The 25,939-nt window shown below is 35.5% G+C and overlaps 3 protein-coding genes across 4 annotated transcripts in view; 1 reads left to right on the top strand and 2 right to left on the bottom strand.

Moving 5' to 3' along the window:
- The window catches only part of LOC125776668 (uncharacterized), a 220,275-nt gene extending 196,837 nt beyond the window's left edge, over positions 1–23,438 (bottom strand). For both annotated transcript variants that reach the window (XM_049450174.1, XM_049450173.1), the window contains exon 1: positions 22,118–23,438. In XM_049450174.1, coding sequence (XP_049306131.1) covers positions 22,228–23,313 — 1,086 coding nt within the window. In that variant the 5' untranslated portion in view covers positions 23,314–23,438 and the 3' untranslated portion in view covers positions 22,118–22,227. The remainder of the gene's footprint in view (positions 1–22,117) is intronic.
- Positions 806–1,496, top strand: LOC125776751 (histone-lysine N-methyltransferase, H3 lysine-79 specific-like). The gene has a single exon (XM_049450307.1). It carries the CDS (start codon positions 806–808, stop codon positions 1,286–1,288), a length of 483 nt encoding a protein of 160 aa, XP_049306264.1. The 3' UTR covers positions 1,289–1,496.
- On the bottom strand, positions 20,996–22,108 carry LOC125776128 (uncharacterized). Its single transcript, XM_049447007.1, has 4 exons — positions 21,572–22,108; positions 21,514–21,526; positions 21,250–21,403; positions 20,996–21,194 (listed from the first exon to the last, which is right to left on the bottom strand). The coding sequence occupies exons 1-4, from the start codon at positions 21,748–21,750 to the stop codon at positions 21,046–21,048; spliced, it is 495 nt and encodes a 164-aa protein (XP_049302964.1). The 5' UTR covers positions 21,751–22,108; the 3' UTR covers positions 20,996–21,045.
- Positions 23,439–25,939: the final 2,501 nt, after the last annotated feature.

The raw sequence follows: 25,939 nt of genomic DNA, 5'->3' as shown, positions 1-25,939 counted from the left end.
GTTTTTATAGTAAATGTAGTAAAAATCCAACAACAAAATATACATACCATTCAAATACAACAGTGTAAGAAAATACAATAGTGCGACCCTATTGTAATTGTGGTTTTTGTTTTGTACATTTCTCACAGCTGATCACAATTAAAAAGATGGCTGAAATGATGGACGCTGTAAGTTTTTATTGCTAAGCTTTTTTTTAAATATTTTAATAAAAAGTCTATTTCACAGAAGTTAAAAAAGGATAAAATAAGGCGGCGGGAAAAACCTAATAAGAAATGGACAGAAGAAGAAGTGGGACAAGTTCCTAACTATTTGCAGGAGCATCCGTCGTTTGAAGTAATTTGCAGCTATTCCTATTTTGTTTGTTTATATTTATTTGTATGGACGCTTTTATATCTTTTTATACTAAAGATGCCTTCTGCACCAATTTTTTACAAAAAATTACTATTAGAAACAGGAATCTCAGCAGATTGGAATTTAGTTCGGTGGAAAGTACGCAACATGCGCACCGTATACAACAAAGCAGAGCAGTGGAGAGAAGGGACAGTCGCCGGCCTGTTAGAGGAACAAGGTATCGAAAGTATTGATCGTAAGTATAATGAATTTCGAAATTTATATTTTATTAGTAATTTATTTTATGCTTTTTGAAAAACTGAGCAAGATGTGTCCCCATTATAAGCGATTGCAGAGCATATTTTTTAAGAGCAAATCGGCAGATTCGACACAGTACGTGTTCCAGTCCGAAGATGGTACAACTAATCATGGTGAATGTGAAATTATACAGCAGAGCGAATATGACAGTGGTAGTATGTTCGTTGACGAAATTGCGACAACGACTGAAAGCGAATATGATAGTGTATTTTATACGTTGCCGAACGATATCGAAATTGCAACACCAGTTTCTTCTAAACGAGCTCAAAATATAAATGACAACAAGGCAGTAGAATTTGCTGAAAAGATGAGGAAATCGGCACCGAAAACAGCAATTAGCAAATTATCTGCACTACAATCGGAAAGAAATGAGCTACAAATGCGACGCTTAGAATTAGAAAAGGAGAAACACAGAGACTACATGGAAAGGGAGGAAAAACGGATAAGTATAGAAAAGGAAAAGTTTGTTTTGGAAAAAGAAAGACACGAGAAGATGTTTGAGCTGGAAAAAGAAAAATTAGCCATAGAAAAAGAGAACAATAAGCATAAATTAAAAATTTTGACAATGGAGCTGGAGATGAAGGAGCGGCTAGCACGTTATGAGTTAAGGCCTAACTATAATGTGCATAAGCTAGCTTAAGCCAGCGTAAGCAACTGTCCGAATACACACAAATTGTATGTTGCAACTATAATGTGCTTTACATCAAGTTTCGTCAAGTTTTTTCAAACGTCATTTGCTTAAGGAAAATGCGAAACTGGTCGCATCTTCCGTACGGAATCAGCTGTTTTCGCTTTTTGTCAACAGATACATCATTTTGAATTTGAAGATTTAGGACGACGAATGTTTTATACAAAGTTCAGTCGAAAATACTGAAAAAAGAAATTTTTTACGACAAAAAAGATGCCTTTTATTTCAATCGCGTGTACTATAAATAAAAAAAATATATGTGGTCAATCCCCTTCATTTCTAGGAATCGTACAAAAAAACCATCCTCTTCCTGTTTATTTCCCTCACTGAACATGACCGAACTCTATTTTTTAATTTCACTAATTTTTGTTAATATGCATATTCCGTCTAAGACAGAAGTAAGCATTTTAATTGTTTTTAAATATTTTAATTTTCTAGTCATTTTTGCAAAATCCAGATGAAATATAAAATCAAAACATGAATTGCTTATTAACCATTTCTCTTCTGCATGTAAGTATATTATAGTCATTCAAAAGTCTACTCTCCGTTCCTTATGCATTTGACAGGCTTTTCGTTAATTTTTTGACAGTAACATACGGCTGCATATGCATATTATAGTTAGGCCTTTAGAACTACAATACAAACTGAAAAATCTCAAGCGTTTTTGAGATGCGAAAATATAAACTTGGGAAATGCGCGAATAAGTAAGAAGTAAATTGCGAAATTAAAAAATGAAGACGCGTGCGTTCGATTCGATGGTTCTGATACAATAGCATCTTTATTTTATTTCATTTAGTTGCTTAGCCTAAATCTTAAACTAACGGCTTAAACTAGTGGTAATGTTCATATGTATAAAAAAGGGGTAAATATAATTATCTTCAACTTTTCGTTCAATATTGTAATAGAGTATTAAGGTAAGTAGTAGATTAGTAGTATGAATGCATAATTAAGGTAAGTATACAATAATTTAAATAATTCAATATTTTATAATTTTTTATAATTCATTTTTCTTAATTTTAATTTCAGGTTTAAATATACATATATATCTTGTCGCTTGACGCAACACCGGCCACCTTGATAGGATCAGATTCCTTCAATATCCAGTGGAAGGACAGCCAGTTTGTGGATGGGGCGCTTAATCGTGCCCGTCTTGGTTGCTACTTCTGCGACTCGCACCTTGCCGTCTTGCCCTTCGACGGTTGCGACGACGCGCCCTAGTACCCACTGCTGCGGCGGCACGTTGTCCTCGTGGACGAGAACGAGGTCGTTGAGCTGCATGTTGCGTTTGGGGTGTAGCCACTTGTTGCGCTCTTGAAGGCCCGTCAGGTATACTTTGGACCACTGTCGCCAGAACTGTTGCTTGAGACAGCAAACAAGTTGCCATCTCTCGCAACAACGAACTGGGTCCACTGGCACCTTCTCTGGGGGTAGTGCCCGCAGGGAGCATCCTATTAGAAGATGCGCTGGTGTTAACGCCTCGCCGTCGTTGGGATCTTGGCTGAGAGATACTAGGGGGCGAGAGTTGAGGATGGCCTCCACTTCGGCCAACACTGTTGCTAACTCCTCTGCTGTGAGTAGCGCGCTGCCGGTTACCCGAACGATGTGGTGTTTGGCGGACTTCACCGCGGCTTCCCATAATCCGCCGAAGTGCGGCGCCCGCGGTGGTATAAAGATGAAGCTGCACCCTTCGTCTGCTGCGAATCTCTTCAGTTCTGGACCCATTGCCAGAAACGCCTCCTTCAATTCGCGCAGCTTGCGATCGGCGCCGACGAAATTGGTGGCGTTGTCGCTGAATATCTTCGTCGGGATTCCTCGGCGTCCAATGAACCTTTTTAGGGCGAGAATAAATGAATTAGTTGATAGGTCTGAAACTAATTCTAAATGTACTGCTTTGGACGTAAAGCAAACGAAAACTGCAATATATGTTTTTACGGGTGGTCGACCGCGTATTTTTAAAGTTGTATATATCGGACCACAAAAATCTACGCCACATATAAGAAAAGGCCGTAGTGCTCGAAGTCTTTCGACTGGCAAATATCCCATTATTTGGTTTTGCAACTTCGGCTTGTAATGAAAACAATGTATACAGTTTCTTACGGTTCTACTGCAAACTTCTCGGGCATTAATTAGCCATATGCGTTCTCGAAGAAGCGCAACCAACGCTTTTGCCCCAGCGTGGTGATTTCGAATGTGCAGGAACCGTAAGTACGTTATAACGAAGTGCGAACTTTTATTTAATAAAAGCGGAAATTTGGCATCGTATGGGAGAGGTGCATTTAATAAGCGACCTCCTACTCGGATTAATTTGAATGACAGCGACATATCCGAGTACTCATGCAAAAACGGGTTAAGTTTTTGCAAGTTTGCGGGTAGGGTGGTGCCTTTATGCAATTTTTGAATAACATCCGAAAATTCTGAATGTTGGACCACCTGTGCAATTTTTAGAAAGCTCAAGTTTAGCTCTTCTGAAGTCAGATCTTGGCCCCTGGAGGATTTTGGTGGTCGCCTGACCCATCGTAATATATATGCGACCACACGAAGCAATTTTTTATGAGAAGAGAATTTTTCAATGAGGTCCAATATTGAATTTTTCTCAGCAGTCGAAATTTATGTAAATGTGGTTTTCTTCTTCTCTAATGCTTCGTCTTCTGGTGAGAGCTGGAAGTGGTTATTAATTGGCCATAATGCAGGGTCTTCTAGGAGGAACTGTAGACCGCCAAACCATATTGAATTATTCAATTCGTCCACGTTACAACCCCGAGACACTTGATCCGCAGGATTTTGTTTCGTTGGCACATGTCGCCAATGTACTTTGTCAGTCAACTCTTGGATTTCGGACACTCTGTTTGCGACGAAGGTTTGTAGTGACGATGGATGTGTTTTAATCCAATGTAAAACGATTTCAGAGTCTGTCCAAAATGTAATATTTTCGAAATGTCGACTCAACATAGCTAGTGTCAAGGCGCAATGGAATCGACTCATCCCAATCTAGTTTTTGGATCCAAAGCTCTTGCAATAAGATTTTTGCTTTGGTAACTAGTGGGGCTAGTAATCCAAAAGGATCAAAAAGGCGAGCAGAAACTGACAATATATTTCTATTAGTGGCTCGCAGATTGTTAAAATTGTCATCTAAAATAAAGCGAAACAAATCCTCTTTCGACAACCAATGGATTCCAAGTGTTTTAGTTGAGTTTTTGTCATTGAAGCTTAATGACTTTTCAGTACAATTACTGTCGAAAAATTAAGGGGGGTTCGAAAACCACTTCGTTAAGGTGAATCCTGCCGAGTTTAATATTTGAATTACCTCACTTCTCAAAAGATCTAGAGACTCAAAATTTTCGGACCCTGTTAATAAATCATCAACATAAAAGTCTCTTTTGATGGCCAATGAACCGAGTGGATATTTCATTGTATTGGCATCACTGAGCATTTGCAAACACCGTGTTGCGAGAAATGGAGCAGGCGCAGTGCCGTATGTTACGGTGTTAAGACGAAAAATTTGAATTGAAATTGATGCGGAATGAAGTAGTGTGGCTCACTCGGGATCTTATTGTTCGTTGGGCTCATGTGACCCAATGCTCTATATTCATTCATAAAGTCCAGATACATTTTGCGAAGTTCTGGATCTTTTAATGTCCTTCTCTCCAGGGCCTGAAACCGCCGAACTGCGGTTTCATATGAGTGACCGAGTAACTTACGGTCAGCTTTAAAGGGCATTCTGACTTGAAGCCGTCCTGAAGGCAATACTTGAGTAGTATTAACGAAAAAGTTTTCACACTGTTGTTGCTCTGGTGTGAATTTGATGCCATTTGATTCTGAAGGTAATTCTTCTAGAGCCCAAAATTTTTGGACTACTGAATCGATTGACGTTAAGTCTTCTTCAGCTTGGCATAATGTGCTATGTAATCTGGGAGGAGAACTTATATTACTGGCGTATTTGCCAGACACAATCCATCCTAAAAGGGTTTTCTGAAGTGTTGGTTGGTTAGGACCATTTTTAATTTGGCCAACAGCTAAAAGGTCGAAAAATGTTTCAGCACCCAATAGGATATCCACTTTTTTAGATTTGTGGAATTCTGGGTCCGCCAATTCAATATTGTGCGGAATTTGCCAGCCATTAACATTGATGTTATGGTCTGGATGATTTGCCGAAATGCATCGCATTACCCAGAATTCCGCCGAAAATTCAAAATTATTTAACCGCGACTTGACAAACGCGCTTAGTTTAGACCCCACTTTTGTATTGGAATTGCCAATTCCAATTACGCTTAATGTTTTGTGCTGACGTCGAATCCGCAACTTTTGTGCCAAGTCCTCCGTCATAAAGTTGACCTGGGAGCCTGAGTCCAGCAAGGCTCTCGCAGGCAGGTAATCTCCGCAGCTGGTCCTCACTAAAATTACTGCTGTTGCCAACATGACCCGATCCGGCATACTGGCTGTATGCATGGCATGTGTGGTAGATGGTTGCGGATGAGGTGCAGCGGGGAAAGAGACTGGATATTGGTGCAACAGTGTGTGATTCGATCGATTGCACACACGACATCGATCCGCTCTGCATTTCGAAACGGTATGTCCCTTACGCAAGCAATTTATGCATAAGGGTACCGATTTGACGAACTCGAACCTCTGTTGCACCGGAAGAGCCTTGAAAGTAGGGCAGACAGTTAGATGGTGATCCCTCGATTTGCACTGTTGGCAAAGAGGCTGCCTCGTATTTGCAGCAACCAGCGCCGATTTGGTCCTATCCGCCTGTTGTTGCTTTCCATGACTCGTACTGCCTGTTGGTATGGGCTTCGTCCTTGAGTATGATGATCCTTCCGCTGATAGCTGCTGGTATCTCCTATTTAGGGTGGCTTCACAGTCCTTCCACAGTGGCAGTTTGTCATAGTCCAGCGCTTCTTCCCATTTGGATCGGGTGGCAGGGTCAACCTTTGTCATTACAATATGTATGATTATTGCGTTCGTTATTTGTTTTTCATCGCCCAGCGATAGCAATGAATCATATACCGCGGACACTTCGTCAATCATTGAACGCAGGGAAGGCGCAGAAGGCTTTGGGATTGTTGGCAGCTCAAAAAGTTTAGATATTGTATTGAAAAATATCAAACATTTATTATCATAAACTTTTTTGAGACTTGCCAACGCTTTCGGATAATTTTCATCCGACATCTGAAACGCTTTAACTGTTCCCAAAGCCTCTCCAGATAGACAATTAACCAAATGGTTAAATTTTTCAATATCTGGGATATTTGGATCGTTATGAACCAAGCTCTCGAACAAACTCATAAAATTTTTGAACTCTGAATATTCTCCCTTGAATTTCGGCAAATTCATTTTAGGGAGCCTTGAGCTGTGAGAAGCTACAAAAGATGTTTCGGCAAGTGAAGTTCTATTTTTCGCTAAAATTGATTTTATTATGGACTTCGTTTCAACGATTATGTCCTCTAACTCCCCTCGGGCCATGTCGTCTTCATCAATTTCTTCAATCTTTGATTGGCACTTCATTAATTTTTCACTATGTGAATTTAATATATCTAGACGACATTCCAATTCGATTGGATCTAAAGACATTGTCTTTTCAAGAAGGCCCGTTTTAATGCGCAAAATACTACTCTTCGCAACCGTTCTTTGACGTCTTAACGATTTTAAGTCCGTCAACTCCTTACTTGGAGACAGGCTGGCGAGAGTTGGCTTTGGCTTGCTCATTTTGCGTTGGTTAAATTAAATTTCCGAAAAAAGATTATAAACGTTGGCAACAGATATATTGAGAATCGATAACGAAAACGAAAAAATATATGTATGTCGATTCCCAAATATACGAAAGCCAAACTAATAGCAATAAAAGTTGGCAACAAATATATTTGGAATCGAAAACGAAAAAAAAGATAATATCGATTCTCAAGTATACGAAAGCCAAACCGATAAATGCGCAAAATGAGCAATAGCACAAAAAAGTTATTTAATCGGAAAATGTCCGAACGAAAATCGACAAAAATTGCGAAAAAACGACCGATAATTGCAAACGCGGATCGAAAAAATTGCGAAAAACGAGAAAATTTAATTTTGCAATTAATAATTTTATCACCTTTATTTCAAAATAAAGGGCTACCGCAAATCCCAAAATCCCTTATTCACTTGAATTCGTATATGTCTGAGCATATATTAAGATATGTATATATATATGTATATGTTTGTATAATATACAAGGCAATATAATATAAAGTGAACAGGGAGAGCCAAAAACTGAAAGTGTGCACTTTGTTGTTTATTTGAATTTTCGTTTTGAAGGCAGCAGCGGTTTGATGGCAGCAGCGGTGCGATAACAGCGAATGATGGCAGCAGCGATTAATGGTAGCAGCGACTGATGCAGCAGCAAGTGATGGTAGCAGCGATGTGATAGAGTTGACGTAGCAAAATTGGACACTTGGCGGCACTATAAAGTTACGGGATTTGGTAGCGGCACTGGAAGCGGTAAGTATTTAATAGTGGTACTTCACTCTTACGGCTCAAAAAACGGTATTTTGTTGCGGTAGTTTTTAACGGCACTTCACGGTTTTTTTTGTTATACGGCACTTTTACACAATGTATATGTAATTTTAATTTTTCTTTTTTTTTTTTTACTTTTAGCCGAGACTATTTCAAATCACTTTGTGTTATTAACGTGAAACACACTGTACCGCACCTTCTCCACGTCACGTATACGCGTATATATGTATGTATGTATATGTAGGTATTCTATTTTATCACTTCCTATGTTCCTTTTTTAAAGATTTGCCGCTGTACATGTCACTTCACTCCACTTTAACGTTGTATACATACATATATGTAAGTAGATATGGCTGTATATATTTTTAAATATATTTTTCTTCTTTAGCCTTTTTTCGTATATGCACATATATTTTCCACTGTGTTTAACACTTTCACTCTTTTCTATCTTTTTATTTAAAAACTTCTTTAATTTTTATGTTTTATTTATTTATTTATTTTTTGTTGTGTATGTACATACTTTGGTACCACTGCACTACACGTTTTTGCTTTGTGTTTTCTTTGTATATAAGTATGTGATGTTGTTATTTCTTTGTTTTTTTTTCAGGTTTTTTCAGGTTTAATTTGTTTTCACAAATATGTATATTTGCGTTTATATTTTGCCACTATATCTTCACGTGTTCACGTACATATGTAAGTATTAAATACTTTTCCGCCACTTTTTTCACTCTTGTTTTGTGTTTTATATTTTATGTTTTATGATTATTTTTCCTTTATTTATTTCTTATTATTTAGGTCACTTCCACTATATATATGTATGAATTATATACATATATAGGTATGTATATCTATGTATATGTATTTTAGTTAACTATTCTTATTTTTTTTTTTATTTCTTTGCTTCACTTCACTTTACCGAAGACCGAAACCCGAACGATTGACAGTCAATTAGAAACGATAATGTTTAATTAAACCGAAAACGAAAGTCAAATAAAATGTTCTTAGCTCACGCACTAAGTCCCTGCTCGGGCGCCATGAAAAATCTCAAGCGTTTTTGAGATGCGAAAATATAAACTTGGGAATACGCGAATAAAATTAAGAAGCCTAATTGCCTGTCACGATAATTAAATGCGATAAAAAATTAAGACGCGTGCGCTCGGTTCTATGGTTCTAATACAATAGCATCTTTATTTTATTTCATTTAGTTGCTTAGCCTAAATCTTAAACTAACGGCTTAAACTAGTGGTAATGTTCATATGTATAAAAAAGGGGTAAATATAATTATCTTCAACTTTTCGTTCAATATTGTAATAGAGTATTAAGGTAAGTAGTAGATTAGTAGTATGAATGCATAATTAAGGTAAGTATACAATAATTTAAATAATTCAATATTTTATAATTTTTTATAATTCATTTTTCTTAATTTTAATTTCAGGTTTAAATATACATATATATCTTGTCGCTTGACGCAACACAAACAGTAAAACAGAAGCTAAGTTTTTTTCAGAAAACAGAAACCAAAAATTACACATTTTCTTTTATTTATTTATGGAACAAAAATCTATTGTTATATGAAAGAGTGCCTCATTAAACTTTTTGTTTATTAAATTTATTTTTAACTTAAAAAACTTTTACTGTTACTAGTCAAACATCATATGGTATAAACCTTGTCTCTTCATTTCGATTTCCTGTCGGGTATTAGTTTGGAATTCTTCTTCCGGTTGGTTTGGTTCTCGATTTTCTTGATCGACAAATAGTGTCTCTATTTCCTTTTGGTTTAATAAAATATTGTGCAAAATGCAGCAGACTCGAAACCAATCACAACAAAATTTGTGACTTTCTCTGTTTTGAATTCGCATTCTGAGCTCCTTTAGACTACCAAATTTCTCTTTTAACAACCCAAAACAATTTTCAATTCGTACGCGATACTTACTATGGCGTCGATTAAATTCATTGCGTTTTTCTATGTCCAATTGCTTTGAGTTGCTTCGATATGGTGTTATTAACGTTTTGGAAATCGGATAAGCTGAGTCACCTGCTAGCCACTGAAATCCTGAAAAAAATTTCGACTCTTCAAGAAACAAAGCGCATGTTTTATATACTTTAGCATCATGAGCGCTACCCACATGGCCCACTACAATATGTCGAATTCTGCAATTGTGGTCACAAACCACTTGAGCTTTTATAGAGTAACGTCGATTTTTAGAAAAATACGTCGTGTGGTTATGGACGGGCGCTTCGGCAAGAACAATCTCTGTCCCATCTACGTAACCAATGCAATATGGAAGTTCGTTGAACGTTTGGGAAACTATTAAATTTCTTTCAGCGTAATCTGGCCAAAATATAATTTTTCTCTCCAATCGTTGGAAAGCTTTAAATACTCTTTCTGTTACAACGCCAATTGGGCTTCCATCGCCAATTCCAAAAATAGAAGCTATTTTCCTTATGGAAGCATTTTCACCGTAAGCCCCAAGTCTGTATAACACAACTGCAACTTGCAACTCTATAGAAACCTGTTTGCAGGAGTGAAGTCGATTAAAATCCTCATCTGTTTTAATTAACCCAACCAAATGAGTGAATTGAAATCGATCCACCCTTAACATTTGCTTCAACCTGGTATCATCCAGTTCACTTAACACATCCAAACGCCAAGTTATACTTTTTGGAATAAATTTCTCAATTCCTCGGCGGCACTGCAATATAATGGTAATCATTATATTCCATAGAGCAGTCTAAAATATCATCCACGGCTGCATCATCGGCATCTACAAATACGGAACTCGAATAAATAGCTCTTTATTTATAAGTATTTAAGTTACCTACCGTTTACATCAGCAATTTGATTTTCACAATTATCACCAATAAAATCTAATATTTTAGTTTTTTTCGCTTTTTCGCGGCATATTTCTCACTTTTGTTTATTTGTTGTGGCACAAAAATCAGCTGTTCGGCAAATTTTACAACGACATTACAATGGGTGTGTTCGCGATTTTCTTGTGTATTTCTGAATTCGTTGTAAAAAGAGTAAATAATTACTACGAATACGACAGATTCCGAATACCCCTAATGTTTTGAAGTTTTTAATTCATTAAGTGTTTTGTCTTTTTCATATGTATAAGTTTTATTTTTGTTATTAAAAACTGTTTCTGAAACGGAAGTAATTTCTCTCATTTGTTCATTTGAAATGGTCTGAATAACTTTTAATTGAACTGTGCTGAAATTTCGTGGTACTTTTACTATTAAAAGGAGCAGTTTTTCTGCATACTGAAGCACACATTTTTAAATGTTACAACTTAAATAGGTCTATTTCGTATATATCAACTTCTTCACTTGTCAAAATTCCTGGATGTAATAATCCATGTTTGGCGGCTGCAATGCTATCTTGAATATGATCATTTTTTTCTTTAAGGACATGTATTCTTAAGATTTGCTCGTTAAACATGTTGTTTAATGCAGCATCCTTTAGAGTTTTATCGTTTCCTCTTTCATAATCTAGTGTTTTTTCCCTGCCTTGTTCTATTGTTGATTTTAAATATTTAAATGTTTTTTCAAAATATTTATTTATTTTAACTTGTTGGTTTAAGGTTGTAATAGAATTGTGCATATTTTGATCAATCACCTTTAAGTGATCCTCAATATCCTTTCTATTTATGTCATCCATTGTTCCAAATAAATATTTATTCATTGTCCCAACCAAATTAAATAATCTTCTTTTATGCCTATTCCCACTAGATTTAGGTATTAAGGTTTTGACTTTTGTTTTATCGAGGATTTATGTCTTTTCCTTTATATTTTGTTTGTAACCACTTAAGTGGTAAATGATCTGTTAAAAGATCGAATTGCCTACCATAAATGTAGGGTCTAAAATAATTAACTGCCCAAGCGATGGCTAGGAGTTCCTTTTCTGTTGTGCTATATTTCTTCTCGTGTTCATTAAGTGTCCTGCTAGCATAGAAAATGGGATGGCCATCTTGCATTAATACGGCACCAATTGCAAAATTGCTAGCATCAGTGGCAACTTTAAATTTCTTTTCGAAATTGAGATATTTTAATATTGGATCGTTAACTAAAAGTCTTTTTAGTGTATAAAAAGCGGCCATAAATTGTTGATCTTTAATATTAATACGAACTCCCTTTTTAAAAATTTTGTCATGCCAATAGCAATTTTAGCGTAATCTTTAATGAATTTCCTATAATATCCTGTTGCTCGTAAGAAAGATTTAATTTGCCTCACTGTTTCAGGAAGCTTTAATTTTTGAATTGCTCTATTTTATTAGGATTCGGTTTAAATCCTTCTGTAGTTAAAATGTGACCAAGATATTCAGTAGTCTTAGCAAAAAAATTGCATTTATCGATTTGAATTTTTAAACAGTGTTCTCTTAATTTTTTAAAAACTTTTTCTATATTTTCCTTGTGTTCTTGAAGAGAGGAACTAAATATGAGAATGTCATCTAAATAAACAACGCATATTTTATTATTGTATTCTCTTAAGACAGAGTTCATTAATCTTTGGAAAGTGGCTGGGCCGTTCTTTAGACCAAATGGCATTCTTATGAATTCATAATGACCTAACGGTGTAGAAAATGCAGTTTTTTTCCTATCACATTCTTTTATAAGAATTTGATGGAATCCTTTGGCTAGATCAATTGTCGTAAAATATGTTGCTTGATCTAATTTTCCAGATAACAGATATAGTTATTTCATTTAGAGCCCTGTAATCTATTACTATTCTACATTTCTTTTTACCAGAATTATCCATTTTCTTTGGGACAATCCAAAGTGGTGAATTGTATGGGGAGCAGCCTTCTTTAATTATTCCCTGGTCCAGCATTTATTTAATTTGTTTGGTTATCTCCTCCTCGTGTATTTAAGGGTATTTATAAATTTTTGAATATACAGACTTTTCAGTTGTTGTAACGATTTCATGTTGTACTTCATGAGCATGGGTTAGCTGTTCATTTTCTCTAAATATAAGGTCATTATTTTTCCGTAGTATTTCCTTTAACATTCTCCTTTCTACAGTATTCATATCGGGCCTTTCTAGGATTGAAAAGTCTTTCTCAATGGGTTCAATTGAATGAATTTCTTCCTTAACAAATGGGCACGGATTTAAAAATTGAATTATATTGCCATTAATATAAATGTAATTTTTTTCAAAATTAATTATTGCATTTAATGGTCTCAAAATATTCTGCCCTATTAAGCAGTCGAATTTTCTATTAAAAAATGGTGTTAAATGCCAATGCACGAAGTTTTCACTATTGAATTCGGTAGGCAAGGGAGTTTTCACTTCTTCAGTAATGAAAAATTCACCCGTTCATTGTTTTTAGTTTAATGGGATTTTCTAATTTATTTTTCCTAAATCCTAAATCTACTTTACTATTTAAAACTGAAGTTGTTTAACCGGTGTCGATTAAACACTTCAATCTATTTCTTCCTATAGTTAGTTCTACTATTGGTAGCTCCTCCCCTGGGCTGGTAACCGAAAATTTTCGCCCTGATTGTAATCCATATGGTCTACTTCCATAGGCACAGGCCTTTGACTTCTATTGCTATTCCTACTTTGTTGTGAATAGCTATTTCGTGATGATGATTCATTCTACTATTATTTCCCCAAAAACGTTGTTGCGTTGGAAAAGAAGGCTGAGGATTACTAGCATGTACCCTATTATTTGAATCGTAATTATGTTGTGAGGGGTAATATTTCAGCCCATAGTTACTATATTTATTTTAATTTTGCTTTTGGAACCGCTAGAAGTGGTTCATAATTAAGTCCGGATAAAACTATTGGAAGCCTATCACCTTTCTGGGTACCACAACAATCTGGGAGTAATTTACCGTCCCAGTGTAACACTACATTCTGAACAGCTGAATTATTATTTTTTATATCTATCGCCAACATTTTTCTAATTTTATTACGATCTCTGTGTATTGACCTATGGCTAACATTAAGAGTTTTAGGATCATGACCCAAACTTTTTGCGACAGCGATAACAATATAGGCAGCATTTCTGCTAGAGACATTTGATCTGTCTAAATCTGATGATAATTCCGGAGTCATAACATCTATTTTATTTTCATGCGAAGTTTGAGGAAGTTCGTCCTCAAAATTAGAAATTGGTCTTTTAGGTGCTCTTGAACAAAAACTAGAGAATGACCCGCTCAATTCTCCACAAGAAACATATGTATCAGATAAAGCTTGACTTAAGACTGAAAAAAAAATCATTCTGATTAGATATTTAAATAATAATATTTCAGAAAAATTATATCTTAATGTCTTGTCAGCATATACGAAGTTTATAATAATTACCATGTTCATAAGTATCATTTTCTATTGGTCCAACAGGAAAACTCTCATCTTCTACGTCATCTGGTAGAGGTGTTAACCGGCCTTTACTTTTTTTTACTAACAAAAAAAGTTCTTCAGGACAGGAGTTATCATACATATATATCTTTTTGAGTCTTATATCAAATAATTCATCCAATTTATTGGTAAATTTTTTTATTTTCAACAGATGAAACTCAGAATGTTTTTTGATCGACTTTTATCTAAATTTCTCCATTCTGTAAAAAGCGTTTCGATTTTTGTAATAGCATGTTGTTTTTTTATAAGTGGTATGTTCATGATACTCCAAATCTCTTGAACTTCTTCTATAACCTCGGCAGCACATTGACGAATTGTTTTCTTTAAGATCTTGTACTTAAACATGGAATAATTAAAAACATCTCCATTTTTAGGCAGCTTGCGTGATGGCAAATTATTATGAACGGCACCCAAAAGATAAACATAATTTGAACTATTTTCCGACATAAGTAATATATGTATCTTTACAAAACAAATAACAATAAATATCCACAGATCTCAAATTATAGTGTTTAACTTTGTAGCCATTAGATACAATGTCATGCACATTTGAAATAAAAGTACCGGGTTACTTGAGTAGTATGAAAAAAATAGAATTTATTAAGAGTCTTTATATGTATTTTTAAACAGTTTATTTTATTTACATTAAATGTTCAATTATTTGGGGAACCAGCATAAACGAGCGTATGTGGATGGCGCGTCAGATCGTTGTTGAGCAAAAGTTTACTGTGGCGCGCAGGACGGGTGTTGGAAACGAAAAAAAGTGCCTTATAAATAAAAATTGTAAAAAGATTAATCTTTTTGTCTTCATTATATTTGTTAATAAAATTATTCTTATCTTTTACTGTACCATATAACAATAAATTAAAGTATAAAAACTGCTTGTTTAGGTCAAAAACATTCCTAGAAAAATTGATTTAGTTTGTTTTTTCGTTGGAAAGAAGTTTAATTAGTGTTTATCAATAGTTGAAAATAAAAATCATAGAACAAACTGTAATTGAATGAGCAATAAAAAAACGGTGTTGATTCTATAAATTGGAGAAAGAATCATTTTTGTAGAGAATTTAATTTCCTACAAAACCATACCAAGGGTTTTTTATATTTGGTATTTTAAATTATCTATAACCAAAAAATGAATGAAAAAAAAACATTTTTTGACGAAAATTCTTATTTTTGCGAGCGCTAGCTGAAAAACGAAGATAAAGGGCTCAAATTTTGACACAATTTCTTTCTCTCAACGAAATTTTGATATGGGGCCAAAAAAAAAAATTTTATTTGGCACAGTCTAATGCGTATACATACATACATAAGTATATTCATATGAGCAGATAATAAGATTAATATGATAGACGATATATGTACATATGCATTTATGTATTGTTGTGATAAAAATTGCAATTTCTATTACTAAGAAACATAATACACAAATGTTTATTAGTATAGTATATTACATACATGTAAAAATCAGATAAAGTTATATAAATATTCAAGTCCAAATTGACTGTAAATAGCACTATGCATGCATTCATACAAAATATACTCATGTAATTATTTTTACATGCCAATATGGAAATGCCGACAGAATAACGCAAAAGCATACATATTTGCATATATTGCGATTACCAAGTTGAAAGCAATAAGTGAAGCATGAAAATATCACAATGCTGTTGTTGGGAGATCATAAGGAGCATGCATGCATATTAGGGTGTGTCATTCTGAGGCAATCTTTTTTTTTCAACTGAAAAACAGGCTCAAAACTTTAGAAAATGTGTAAAAAAAGTCACTCAAAAGATGAGTTCTTAGTATTAATATTAAGAGGTGGCTATTTCAAATTTTCTGTTTTCCATATAAATTACATGGAAAAAAAATAATTTTTTTTTGTGGTGGTTATTGTGCGGAGGTTTTAATGTGCACGCGACGGCGGCCAGTAGGGATGGAAAACTCGATTCTCGAGTAGAATCGATTTTTAAAAATCGATTATTTAACGAGAAAACTCGATTCTCGAGTAGAACCGGAATCGATTTTACCATCCCTACTGGCAGCTATCGGGGCACAAATAAAACCTCCGCACAATAACCACCACAAAAAAAATGATTTTTTTTCCATGTAATTTATATGGAAAACAGAAAATGAGCCTGTTTTTCAGTTGAAAAAAAAGGTTGCCTCAGAATGGCACACCCTAATGCATATGTTTATGTCTTCATATTCATATTCATTCATACATATATTTATGTCTCTTCATATTCTTGGGTATGTGAGACACAGAGAACATAATATGTTTTGTACACATTTTTCGCTGTCAAAAATGAAACAAAATATTGGGTTGCCAAAAAGGTCTTGCGGTATTTTCGCTAGTTGGCGCTGAAAGCGCGTAGTGCTAAATTTATTCGTCGCGTCGGGTCATGCTATACCTTTTTTTAAAGCTAATTTCACGCGCTAACACGTGTTTGATTGATTGTCGTTTCTTTTAAGTCGTTCGTGAGTTATAGCGTCGCAAACATGGGGCAAAATAAAGAGAAAATACGGCATATTTTACAGTACTACTACGATAAAGGCAAAAATACATCTCAAGCCGCCAATAATATTTGTGCAGTTTATGAACTCGATACAGTTTCCACTTCCACCGCACAACGATGGTTTCCGGAAGGCCTGTCGTCGAAAATTGCGATAAAATCGCTGAATTGAACTGTCAAAAATGTTAACATTTTACAGCGCGAATTCTGTGCTTGTGAGGTGAATTCCCTACTATAAATCTAACAAATGTTCGCTGCCGAACCTGCACCTTCTCTATGCTTTTATGTTCTCTGGTTAAACTTTTTCCTTCTGAGCTAACTGTGGTGAAACACGCTCATCTAAAGAGGTGGACCATGAACTATTTGAACGGTCGTCAGTCATCCGTACTATTTCGAGGTGAAACATCTAAATTAAGAAGAATTAAACAGGGGGTTCCGCAGGGTGGTGTCCTTTCTCCGTTACTGTTTAGTTTCTATATCTCGAAACTTCCCCAACCACCAGAGGGAGTTTCCATAACCTCGTACGCAGATGACTGCACGATATTGACGTCGGGCAATGGAATCGATGGCATGTGTTCGAAAGTAAACAGCTACCTCTCCGACCTTTCTCGTTTCCTCACTGCACGAAACCTCCAACTTTCAACCACCAAATCCACAGCGACCTTATTCACAAACTGGACGAAGGAGTATAGACTTGAACTAAACATTGCAGTCGATGGCGTCAAAATTTCGACTGTCAATAACCCTAAGATTTTAGGCGTAACCCTCGATAGTCTATGCTCCTTCTCTCCCCATACGACCGCGATTATCGCCAAGGTACAGAGCCGCAACAAAATCCTCAAGTCGCTAGCCGGCAGCACATGTGGAAAAGACAAAGAAACGTTGCTGGCAACATACAAAGCAATCGGCCGGCCGGTCCTCAACTATGCAGCACCAATATGGTCGCCTAGATGCAGTGGTACGCAGATGAGGAAACTTCAGACCTGTCAAAATACAGCACTCCGGACCACGACGGGATGCCTCTTGATGTCTCCCAATGAGCACCTCCACAGTGAGACGCGCATGCTACCCGTAAAGGAGCATAATCTACTCCTCTCCAGGCAGTTCCTGCTGGGTTGTTTCCGTAGGAATCACCCCTGCAGCCATCTGCTTGGAGCGGAACCGCCTCCTAGGAGCATCAAGAGGTAATTCCTCGATTATGTCGACGACATCGAACAGTACGCCGACCAGACTTCGGACGCAACAAACTTTCGACAGGTACTGACCGCCATTCACAGTGGAGCCATCAACACCTTCACCGACTCCCTTCCCGTGAATAGCGTTCTTGGAGTCAAACCACCACCTATTGCAGACGAAGAGCTCCAGTTGCCGCGAGAAACGCGAGTGACCCTAGCGCAACTTCGTTCTGGATACTGTAGCAGGTTAAAATCTTACTTATCCAGAATCGACCCCGACATACCTAATGTATGTCCTGCATGCAACGAGTTTCCTCATGACACTGGCCACCTCTTTGCATGCCCCACAAACCCTACCCATCTAACACCTTCCTTCCTTTGGTCCGACCCCGTTGAAACAGCACGTTTCTTGGGCCTACCGTTAGATGACGACAACACAAACAATCCTCACCATCCTAACGGGGATTAGCTAACCGTTAACAACAACAACAACAACGCTCATCTTGTACGAGTTGGACAGTAATACTTATTTTTACGGTCTCTGCATCGCGAACCTTCTCATGACAGAGAACGTTTATCATAGTGAAGGTTCACGTTTCAAATATCGTAACTTTTCGAAGGGGTACTCGGCAGTGATGAGGGAGTCTCATCACAGACAAATTATAAGCGTGTTTCACCACAAAAATAGCAGAATTGAGCATTTTCAGTGTTAAATGAGAAAAATAATGCTTATTCCAATGTAAACAAATTTACGCCTACAGATTCGCATATTTACTATGTACAAACGACTTTGCATATAATTTATAGATCATCGGTATATACAGTATTTGCTATCAAATCATATGAGTACATACATATATGTATCTTAAAATTGACCTATTTTATGATGAATTCCATAAAATCTTTACATATACATAAGTATATAATACAGCAAGATTTATACAATATCACTACCTAAATATGCATTTGTATAGGTTTGATAAGGCATATATTTATTTACATAAAAATGTATGTATGTATATATTTGCTTTGGTCATTAATAGTTTTGATATCATGTAAACAAATATGACACACCATACGCATAATGTTTGTAAATTTGTCTACATGCAACATATGTATGTATGCAAATATAAATACTCAATGCTTCATGCGAAATTTCCGCTGACACGGACAACCAATGGCGAAACTCACGTTTTGTCAAAGAGTCAATGAGTCGATGGACCAACACGACGGCAAAGCGTCACCACATTGTGTTGTACCGGGCTGTGGCGAAAAAATAAGCGAACCGCTTCCCTTGCTGCTCTAACAGCTTTACCACGAACTTGCGTTATTATATATGAAGATGTATGAGCGTGCATACATATCGACGCAGATTTTTGCGAGGACGGAAAAATATAATTTAAAATTAACAAACATAAATCGACAACAGCTATTTTGCCACTTTTTATACTCTCGCAACTGCTAAAGAGAGTATTATAGTTTTGTTCACATAACGGTTGTTTGTAAGTCCTAAAACTAAAAGAGTCAGATATAGGGTTATATATACCAAAGTGATCAGGGTGACGAGTAGAGTTGAAATCGGGATGTCTGTCTGTCCGTCCGTCTGTCCGTCCGTCCGTCCGTGCAAGCTGTAACTTGAGTAAAAATTGAGATATCATGACGAAACTTGGTACACGTATTTCTTGGCTCCATAAGAAGGTTAAGTTCGAAGATGGGCAAAATCGGCCCACTGCCACGCCCACAAAATGGCGGAAACCGAAATCCTATAAAGTGTCATAACGAAGCCACAAATAAAGATATTAAAGTGAAATTTGGCACAAAGAATCGCATTAGGGAGGAGCATATTTGGACGTATTTTTTTTGGAAAAGTGGGCGTGGCCCCGCCCCCTACTAAGTTTTTTGTACATATCTCGGAAACTTCTATAGCTATGTCAACCAAACTCTATAGAGCCGTTTCCTTCAGACATTTCCATATACAGTTCAAATATTGAAGAAATCGGATAATAACCACGCCCACCTCCCATACAAAGGTTATGTTAAAAATCACTAAAAGTGCATTAACCGACTAACAAAAAACGTCAGAAACACTAAATTTTACGGAAGAAATGGCAGAAGGAAGCTGCAATCAGACTTTTAATAAAAATTGAAAATGGGCATGGCGTCGCCCACTTATGGACTGAAAACCATATCTCAGGAACTACTCGACCGATTTCAATGAAATTCGGTATTTAATATTTTCTTAGCACCCTAATGACATGTACGAAATATGGATGAAATCGGTTCACAACCACGCCTTCTTCCAATATAACGCTATTTTGAATTCCATCTGATGTCTTCTCTGTATAATATATACATTAGGAACCAATGATGATAGCGGAATAAAACTTTACACAAATCACGTTTAAAAAAATATGTAAATGACGGATAATGAAATCTCGATTATCACTTTATCATGCGAGAGTATAAAATGTTCTGTGACACCCGAACTTAGCCCTTCCTTACTTGTTTCACTTCTTTCTGTGAAGAAACATTAGAAAGTTGTTCAAAGTAAGATTTTTAGCTTTTGCCATCGTCGCGAAAAGACGCTTGTAGGCAAAGGCAAACTCTCGGAGATGGTGTTTGCTTTTATGAATGAAGCGAGTTTGCCTGTTGAAAGTGCTCTTGCGTTCATGAATGAAAAAGTTGTTGTTGTGTGTTTCTCTACAAATTTGGGCATCGACTATTTCGCTGCCATGCCAATTGTCTTGTGACGCTGCTGATGCTATTTCAAACGATTGTTGTTTTTGTAAAGCAATTTTTGTAGTCTTTGCGGGTGATATACCCAGCAGATTTTAGGATGATCGTTTGAGACCTCCTGGATTAATCCTTTAGGAGATATCCTATACTCCCTATTACTCCTAATACTCGTGTGTAAATACACGTAAAATTGTATACTCTTTTTTAACATTGCATGTCATTGGAACGCGAGTACTCCTTTTAACCTCCTAATGGAGATCTCTATGATTACTGCTATAGGAGAACTCTATGATTACTCCTAAAGGAGATCTCTATGATTACTGATATAGGAGATCTCTATGATTACTACTATAGGAGATCTCTATGATAAATCCTATATTACTTTCAACCTGCAGTTATTTTAACAAAAACAAATTTTTATAATTTTATTTTTTATTAAAGTTTTTTAATTAAATTAATGTACATAAAATCTATTTTTTTTTTTATATTATAAGTGTTCCTGTAGAACTGAGCCTTACATTTGAGAAACGCCTTTTTAATCTTTGCCTCAAAATCAGGGTATGAGTAATCATCTTTTAAGGCCTCTAAAAATTAAACTTGTTAAAAAAATAGACGACATGAATTGAAATTATGTATTACCGTAAAGAAATTTATTGAAAAGTGCATAATTCTTCAATGCAACTTTTTTTTTGGCTCCATCCCAATTCACTTTTAAAAGCAGGGACTCCGCAATCACTTCATCCAAAATTTTTGATAGGGGTCTCTTTGAAAATTTTTGCTTCAGATACGCCACCTATAATAAACTCAAACTGTTTAGTAACATCTTATCAACTTTATTGCTTAAAAAAAAATTACCGAACTGGTATTTATTATAAATATTATTAACTTTTTTGCCCAGTGGACAATTTTTTTCTTCCTAGGAATAAAATTTCGCTCTGTAATGCGATTATTCAACTATCACTTCTTTCGAGCCTGTACCACTTTCAACTTCTTCAAAAACTTCTTTAGAGCCTGTATCACTTTCAATTTCATTAACACTTTCCACATCATTTTCATTTTGTGTATTATTATTTTGTTTTTTTTATATAAATTATTTAATTTTTTATTCACTAGGCGTTTTAAATGCCTTTTAGAGTACATTTTATTATCAATTTAAAATATTTAATACGAGTACTCAATAGATATAAAACTTACTTACGTCTGCACGCTTTAAAAAATACAGTTGAAATGAATAATTGCTTCAAGACAAAAATTAACAGTTATTATTTCCCGTTAAATTGTAATTTTCGAACCAAAAGTACGATTTTTAAGCTACGAAAAATTAAAAAATCTCCTTTTTTGCTCCTAAAAGAGGACAAAAGGAGGTCAACACTAAAATGAAATATAAAAAAAAACACAATATAAGAACAAAATTAAAAAATCTCCCTTACTGCTCCTAAAAGAGGTCAATAGGAGGACTCCTTCATTCCTCCTTTCAGGAGATCTCGCTTTTCAATCTGCTGGGTACCTAAAGGGTGATTTTTTAAGAGCTTGATAACTTTTTTTTAAAAAAAAACGCATAAAATTTGCAAAATCTCATCGGTTCTTTATTTGAAACGTTAGATTGGTTCATGACATTTACTTTTTGAAGATAATTTCATTTAAATGTTGACCGCGGCTGCGTCTTAGGTGGTCCATTCGGAAAGTCCAATTTTGGGCAACTTTTTCGAGCATTTCGGCCGGAATAGCCCGAATTTCTTCGGAAATGTTGTCTTCCAAAGCTGGAATAGTTGCTGGCTTATTTCTGTAGACTTTAGACTTGACGTAGCCCCACAAAAAATAGTCTAAAGGCGTTAAATCGCATGATCTTGGTGGCCAACTTACGGGTCCATTTCTTGAGATGAATTGTTGTCCGAAGTTTTCCCTCAAAATGGCCATAGAATCGCGAGCTGTGTGGCATGTAGCGCCATCTTGTTGAAACCACATGTCAACCAAGTTCAGTTCTTCCATTTTTGGCAACAAAAAGTTTGTTAGCATCGAACGATAGCGATCGCCATTCACCGTAACGTTGCGTCCAACAGCATCTTTGAAAAAATACGGTCCAATGATTCCACCAGCGTACAAACCACACCAAACAGTGCATTTTTCGGGATGCATGGGCAGTTCTTGAACGGCTTCTGGTTGCTCTTCACCCCAAATGCGGCAATTTTGCTTATTTACGTAGCCATTCAACCAGAAATGAGCCTCATCGCTGAACAAAATTTGTCGATAAAAAAGCGGATTTTCTGCCAACTTTTCTAGGGCCCATTCACTGAAAATTCGACGTTGTGGCAGATCGTTCGGCTTCAGTTCTTGCACGAGCTGTATTTTATACGGTTTTACACCAAGATCTTTGCGTAAAATCTTCCATGTGGTCGAATAACACAAACCCAATTGCTGCGAACGGCGACGAATCGACATTTCACGGTCTTCAGCCACTCTCTCAGAAACAGACGCAATATTCTCTTCTGTACGCACTGTACGCATTCGTGTGGTTGGTTTAATGTCCAATAAAGTAAACTGAGTGCGAAACTTGGTCACAATCGCATTAATTGTTTGCTCACTTGGTCGATTATGTAGACCATAAATCGGACGTAAAGCGCGAAACACATTTCTAACCGAACACTGATTTTGGTAATAAAATTCAATGATTTGCAAGCGTTGCTCGTTAGTAAGTCTATTCATGATGAAATGTCAAAGCATACTGAGCATCTTTCTCTTTGACACCATGTCTGAAATCCCACGTGATCTGTCAAATACTAATGCATGAAAATCCTAACCTCAAAAAAATCACCCGTTACATGTGAACGCATAGAAGTATGTATGTTGTGTATGAGTTATTTGTGTGCCAATGTCATACGCACATATTTATGTATGTATGTACATATGAGCAGCGCCCACATGTTATTATTGATAGGTGATATGATTTGAACTCGCGAAAGCGAACATAAACACATACATATGGTCATGATACATGTGCATATGTATAAGTTTTGTATAATAAAATGTACGATTAATGTACATTTATCACTATTGTAATATATTTTTTAATAATATTATGATAGTTTGTTATATACAGATGTTCTGAAGTATACATATAAGCATGATTTGATATATTCAAAAAATAATTATAAAATTACTTTATTTTCACATTAATTACGAATATTGCTTTGAAAAACTAATTTAATTCAAATGTATTCAATTGCACATGTATTCATTAATAAGCACAAAAAGAATTCATACGAATACACGTGTTTACATATAAACATAAGTATAAAAATATAAGCAAAAGAGCGAACATACGTCTGTTAGAGCAATATCCCAGCGGGATATGGTAGACATTGGTAAGCGAGCAAGGTAAACGATGCAGCATGATTGTATCGCTTACCCCGACCGATGAAAATTAACACGGCGATGTCCTACGAAAAGTAACAGATCACCTCTTTCGCTTACCATAGGGACGAAGAATTCATCGATGCCATAGTTCACGAAGAATTCTTTGATGCCAAGGTCAATAGGAAAAATTGCATATTCGTATGAAAATAAGTATTATGTGTACAAAAACTCACCTCATAGGTCACTCACACTTTTTGTTAAAAAGAAAAATGCACTAGATTCAATACAATCTTTATAAAGGTTTTATTTTATGCGAAATGCACTTAAAAATTGTTATAACAAAATGTGTTTAACTGAACTGAATTATTACAAATTGAAATAGTTTAAAAACGTTAAATACATATTATATATCGACGCATTTCCGCGAAAGTATCGTATGTAAAAAAACGAAATTTTAAAGGAAGAGGTTTTTTTTTTAATTACTCAGCTTAGAATGGGAAAATCATATTCAAATTTTTTTAGGTTGTATTGTATTAGCTACATGAACGAACGCCAATTTAATTTTTGTCAGTAATGGAGCATTTTTCTAAAAAAATAAGGATATTTAAACATACGATACTTTCGCGAGCTATGTTTTTGTGGGCTTAGCCGCAAGAAGTATGACATACGATAATTGCAAAAAAAATATTTATTGTACGAAATAATCTAACAAAGGTAGTGCAATCATTTTATTATTACAGTATATACTTTATTATTACAAAATAATTAAACTAAGTTTAATCTTCTTCATCCGTTTCCTCCAAACAGTCCTTTATTAATTTTGAATGTCGAAGGTTTAAATATTCCTTATGATACTTTTGTGGTATACTATTTTTGTTACATAAATTACTTAAGTCTACGATTTTTTTTGTTTATATATTTAATTTACAACTATATAAAGATTCAATGTTTTGGTTAACGTTGAACAAAGTTTTTTGTTTGAGTTTTCGAAATATTCGTAGCTTAAATCTATTGACAATTGTTCTTTTCTAATAATAGCGATACGTAATTTACTTAAGTTTAAAGTTTTATTTTTAAATACTGAGTTCGCAAAAAGTTTCCAATTCTTAAAGTCAGTGTGATGTAATTCTATGCATTCGTACCCTGACGAATTTGTTCTTGAACTTCTAATCAGTGTCGGCCATTCACTGGGTGCCCAAACATTACGGTTTCTGATAAAAGATTATATAGTGCTGTGTACTGAGTCTACCGGCATCATAGTGTGTCCGGGAAGTAAATAGGTAATCTTTATTGTTTTCAGGAAAATAGAAGAATTTAAAAAATATGATATCATTGCTAGCACAGCCTTGTTCTTATTTTGGCCTGCGCAACTATCGCAATAAAGGCTTAAATCATCGGTTTTTTTCCGACTATCTAGAATAAGAAGATACCTCAAGAGAGCTGAGCATATTTCATTACTGCCTCTCTTGCCATCGATTTCGCCCCACAAAAAACAGTATCCATTTTGGGTCCCACTTTCATACTCAAGATACTGTGAACTCATTTAAGTCTTGATCTTCCAAATAATTAAGATACAATTTATATAAATTGGATACATTTCTGAATTCCCTTGGTAAATAGACTTTTTGATTATTTTTACGGCAATAGTTTGGTGGTACTGCTGGCAACTTTTCTATTTTACGATGGTCTGTTTTATTATGTGGTGTTTTTTTTCGGCTTTCAAAACTAATAGTTTTCTTTAATGCATGTCTCAAAACCATTTGAGAAATATTTAAAGTTTTCAAAAAAAAAATTCTGGCAAACTTTAAATATTTTTCCATCCCACAATAGGGAATATTCAAACGTCCAGTTTGGCCTTTGCACACGCTTTGCTTCCTGCCCAGCTCGCCTTTTTTTAATTTGCTTTCGTTTGATATTTGCATGAAGCCATGTTAGCCGTCTTGTGTTTGACATACCCCAGTAATGTTCGTTAATA

This window comes from Bactrocera dorsalis, chromosome 2 (assembly GCF_023373825.1).
Source record: "Bactrocera dorsalis isolate Fly_Bdor chromosome 2, ASM2337382v1, whole genome shotgun sequence".
In the NCBI taxonomy this organism is placed as follows: domain Eukaryota; kingdom Metazoa; phylum Arthropoda; class Insecta; order Diptera; family Tephritidae; genus Bactrocera; species Bactrocera dorsalis.
Note: the sequence above shows the minus strand (reverse complement) of the source record. Positions and strands in the feature narration are given on the sequence as shown.

What these genes read in the sequence shown, in the direction of transcription:
- LOC125776751 (XM_049450307.1), top strand. Translation starts at nt 806, where the DNA reads ATGTTCGTTGACGAAATTGCGACAACGACTGAAAGCGAATATGATAGT.
- LOC125776128 (XM_049447007.1), bottom strand. Translation starts at nt 21,750, where the DNA reads ATGTACTCTAAAAGGCATTTAAAACGCCTAGTGAATAAAAAATTAAAT. An exon ending in TTTCAATAAATTTCTTTACG is followed by an intron (nt 21,195 to 21,249) that starts GTAATACATAAT and finishes TTTAATTTTTAG; the next exon opens with AGGCCTTAAAAGATGATTAC.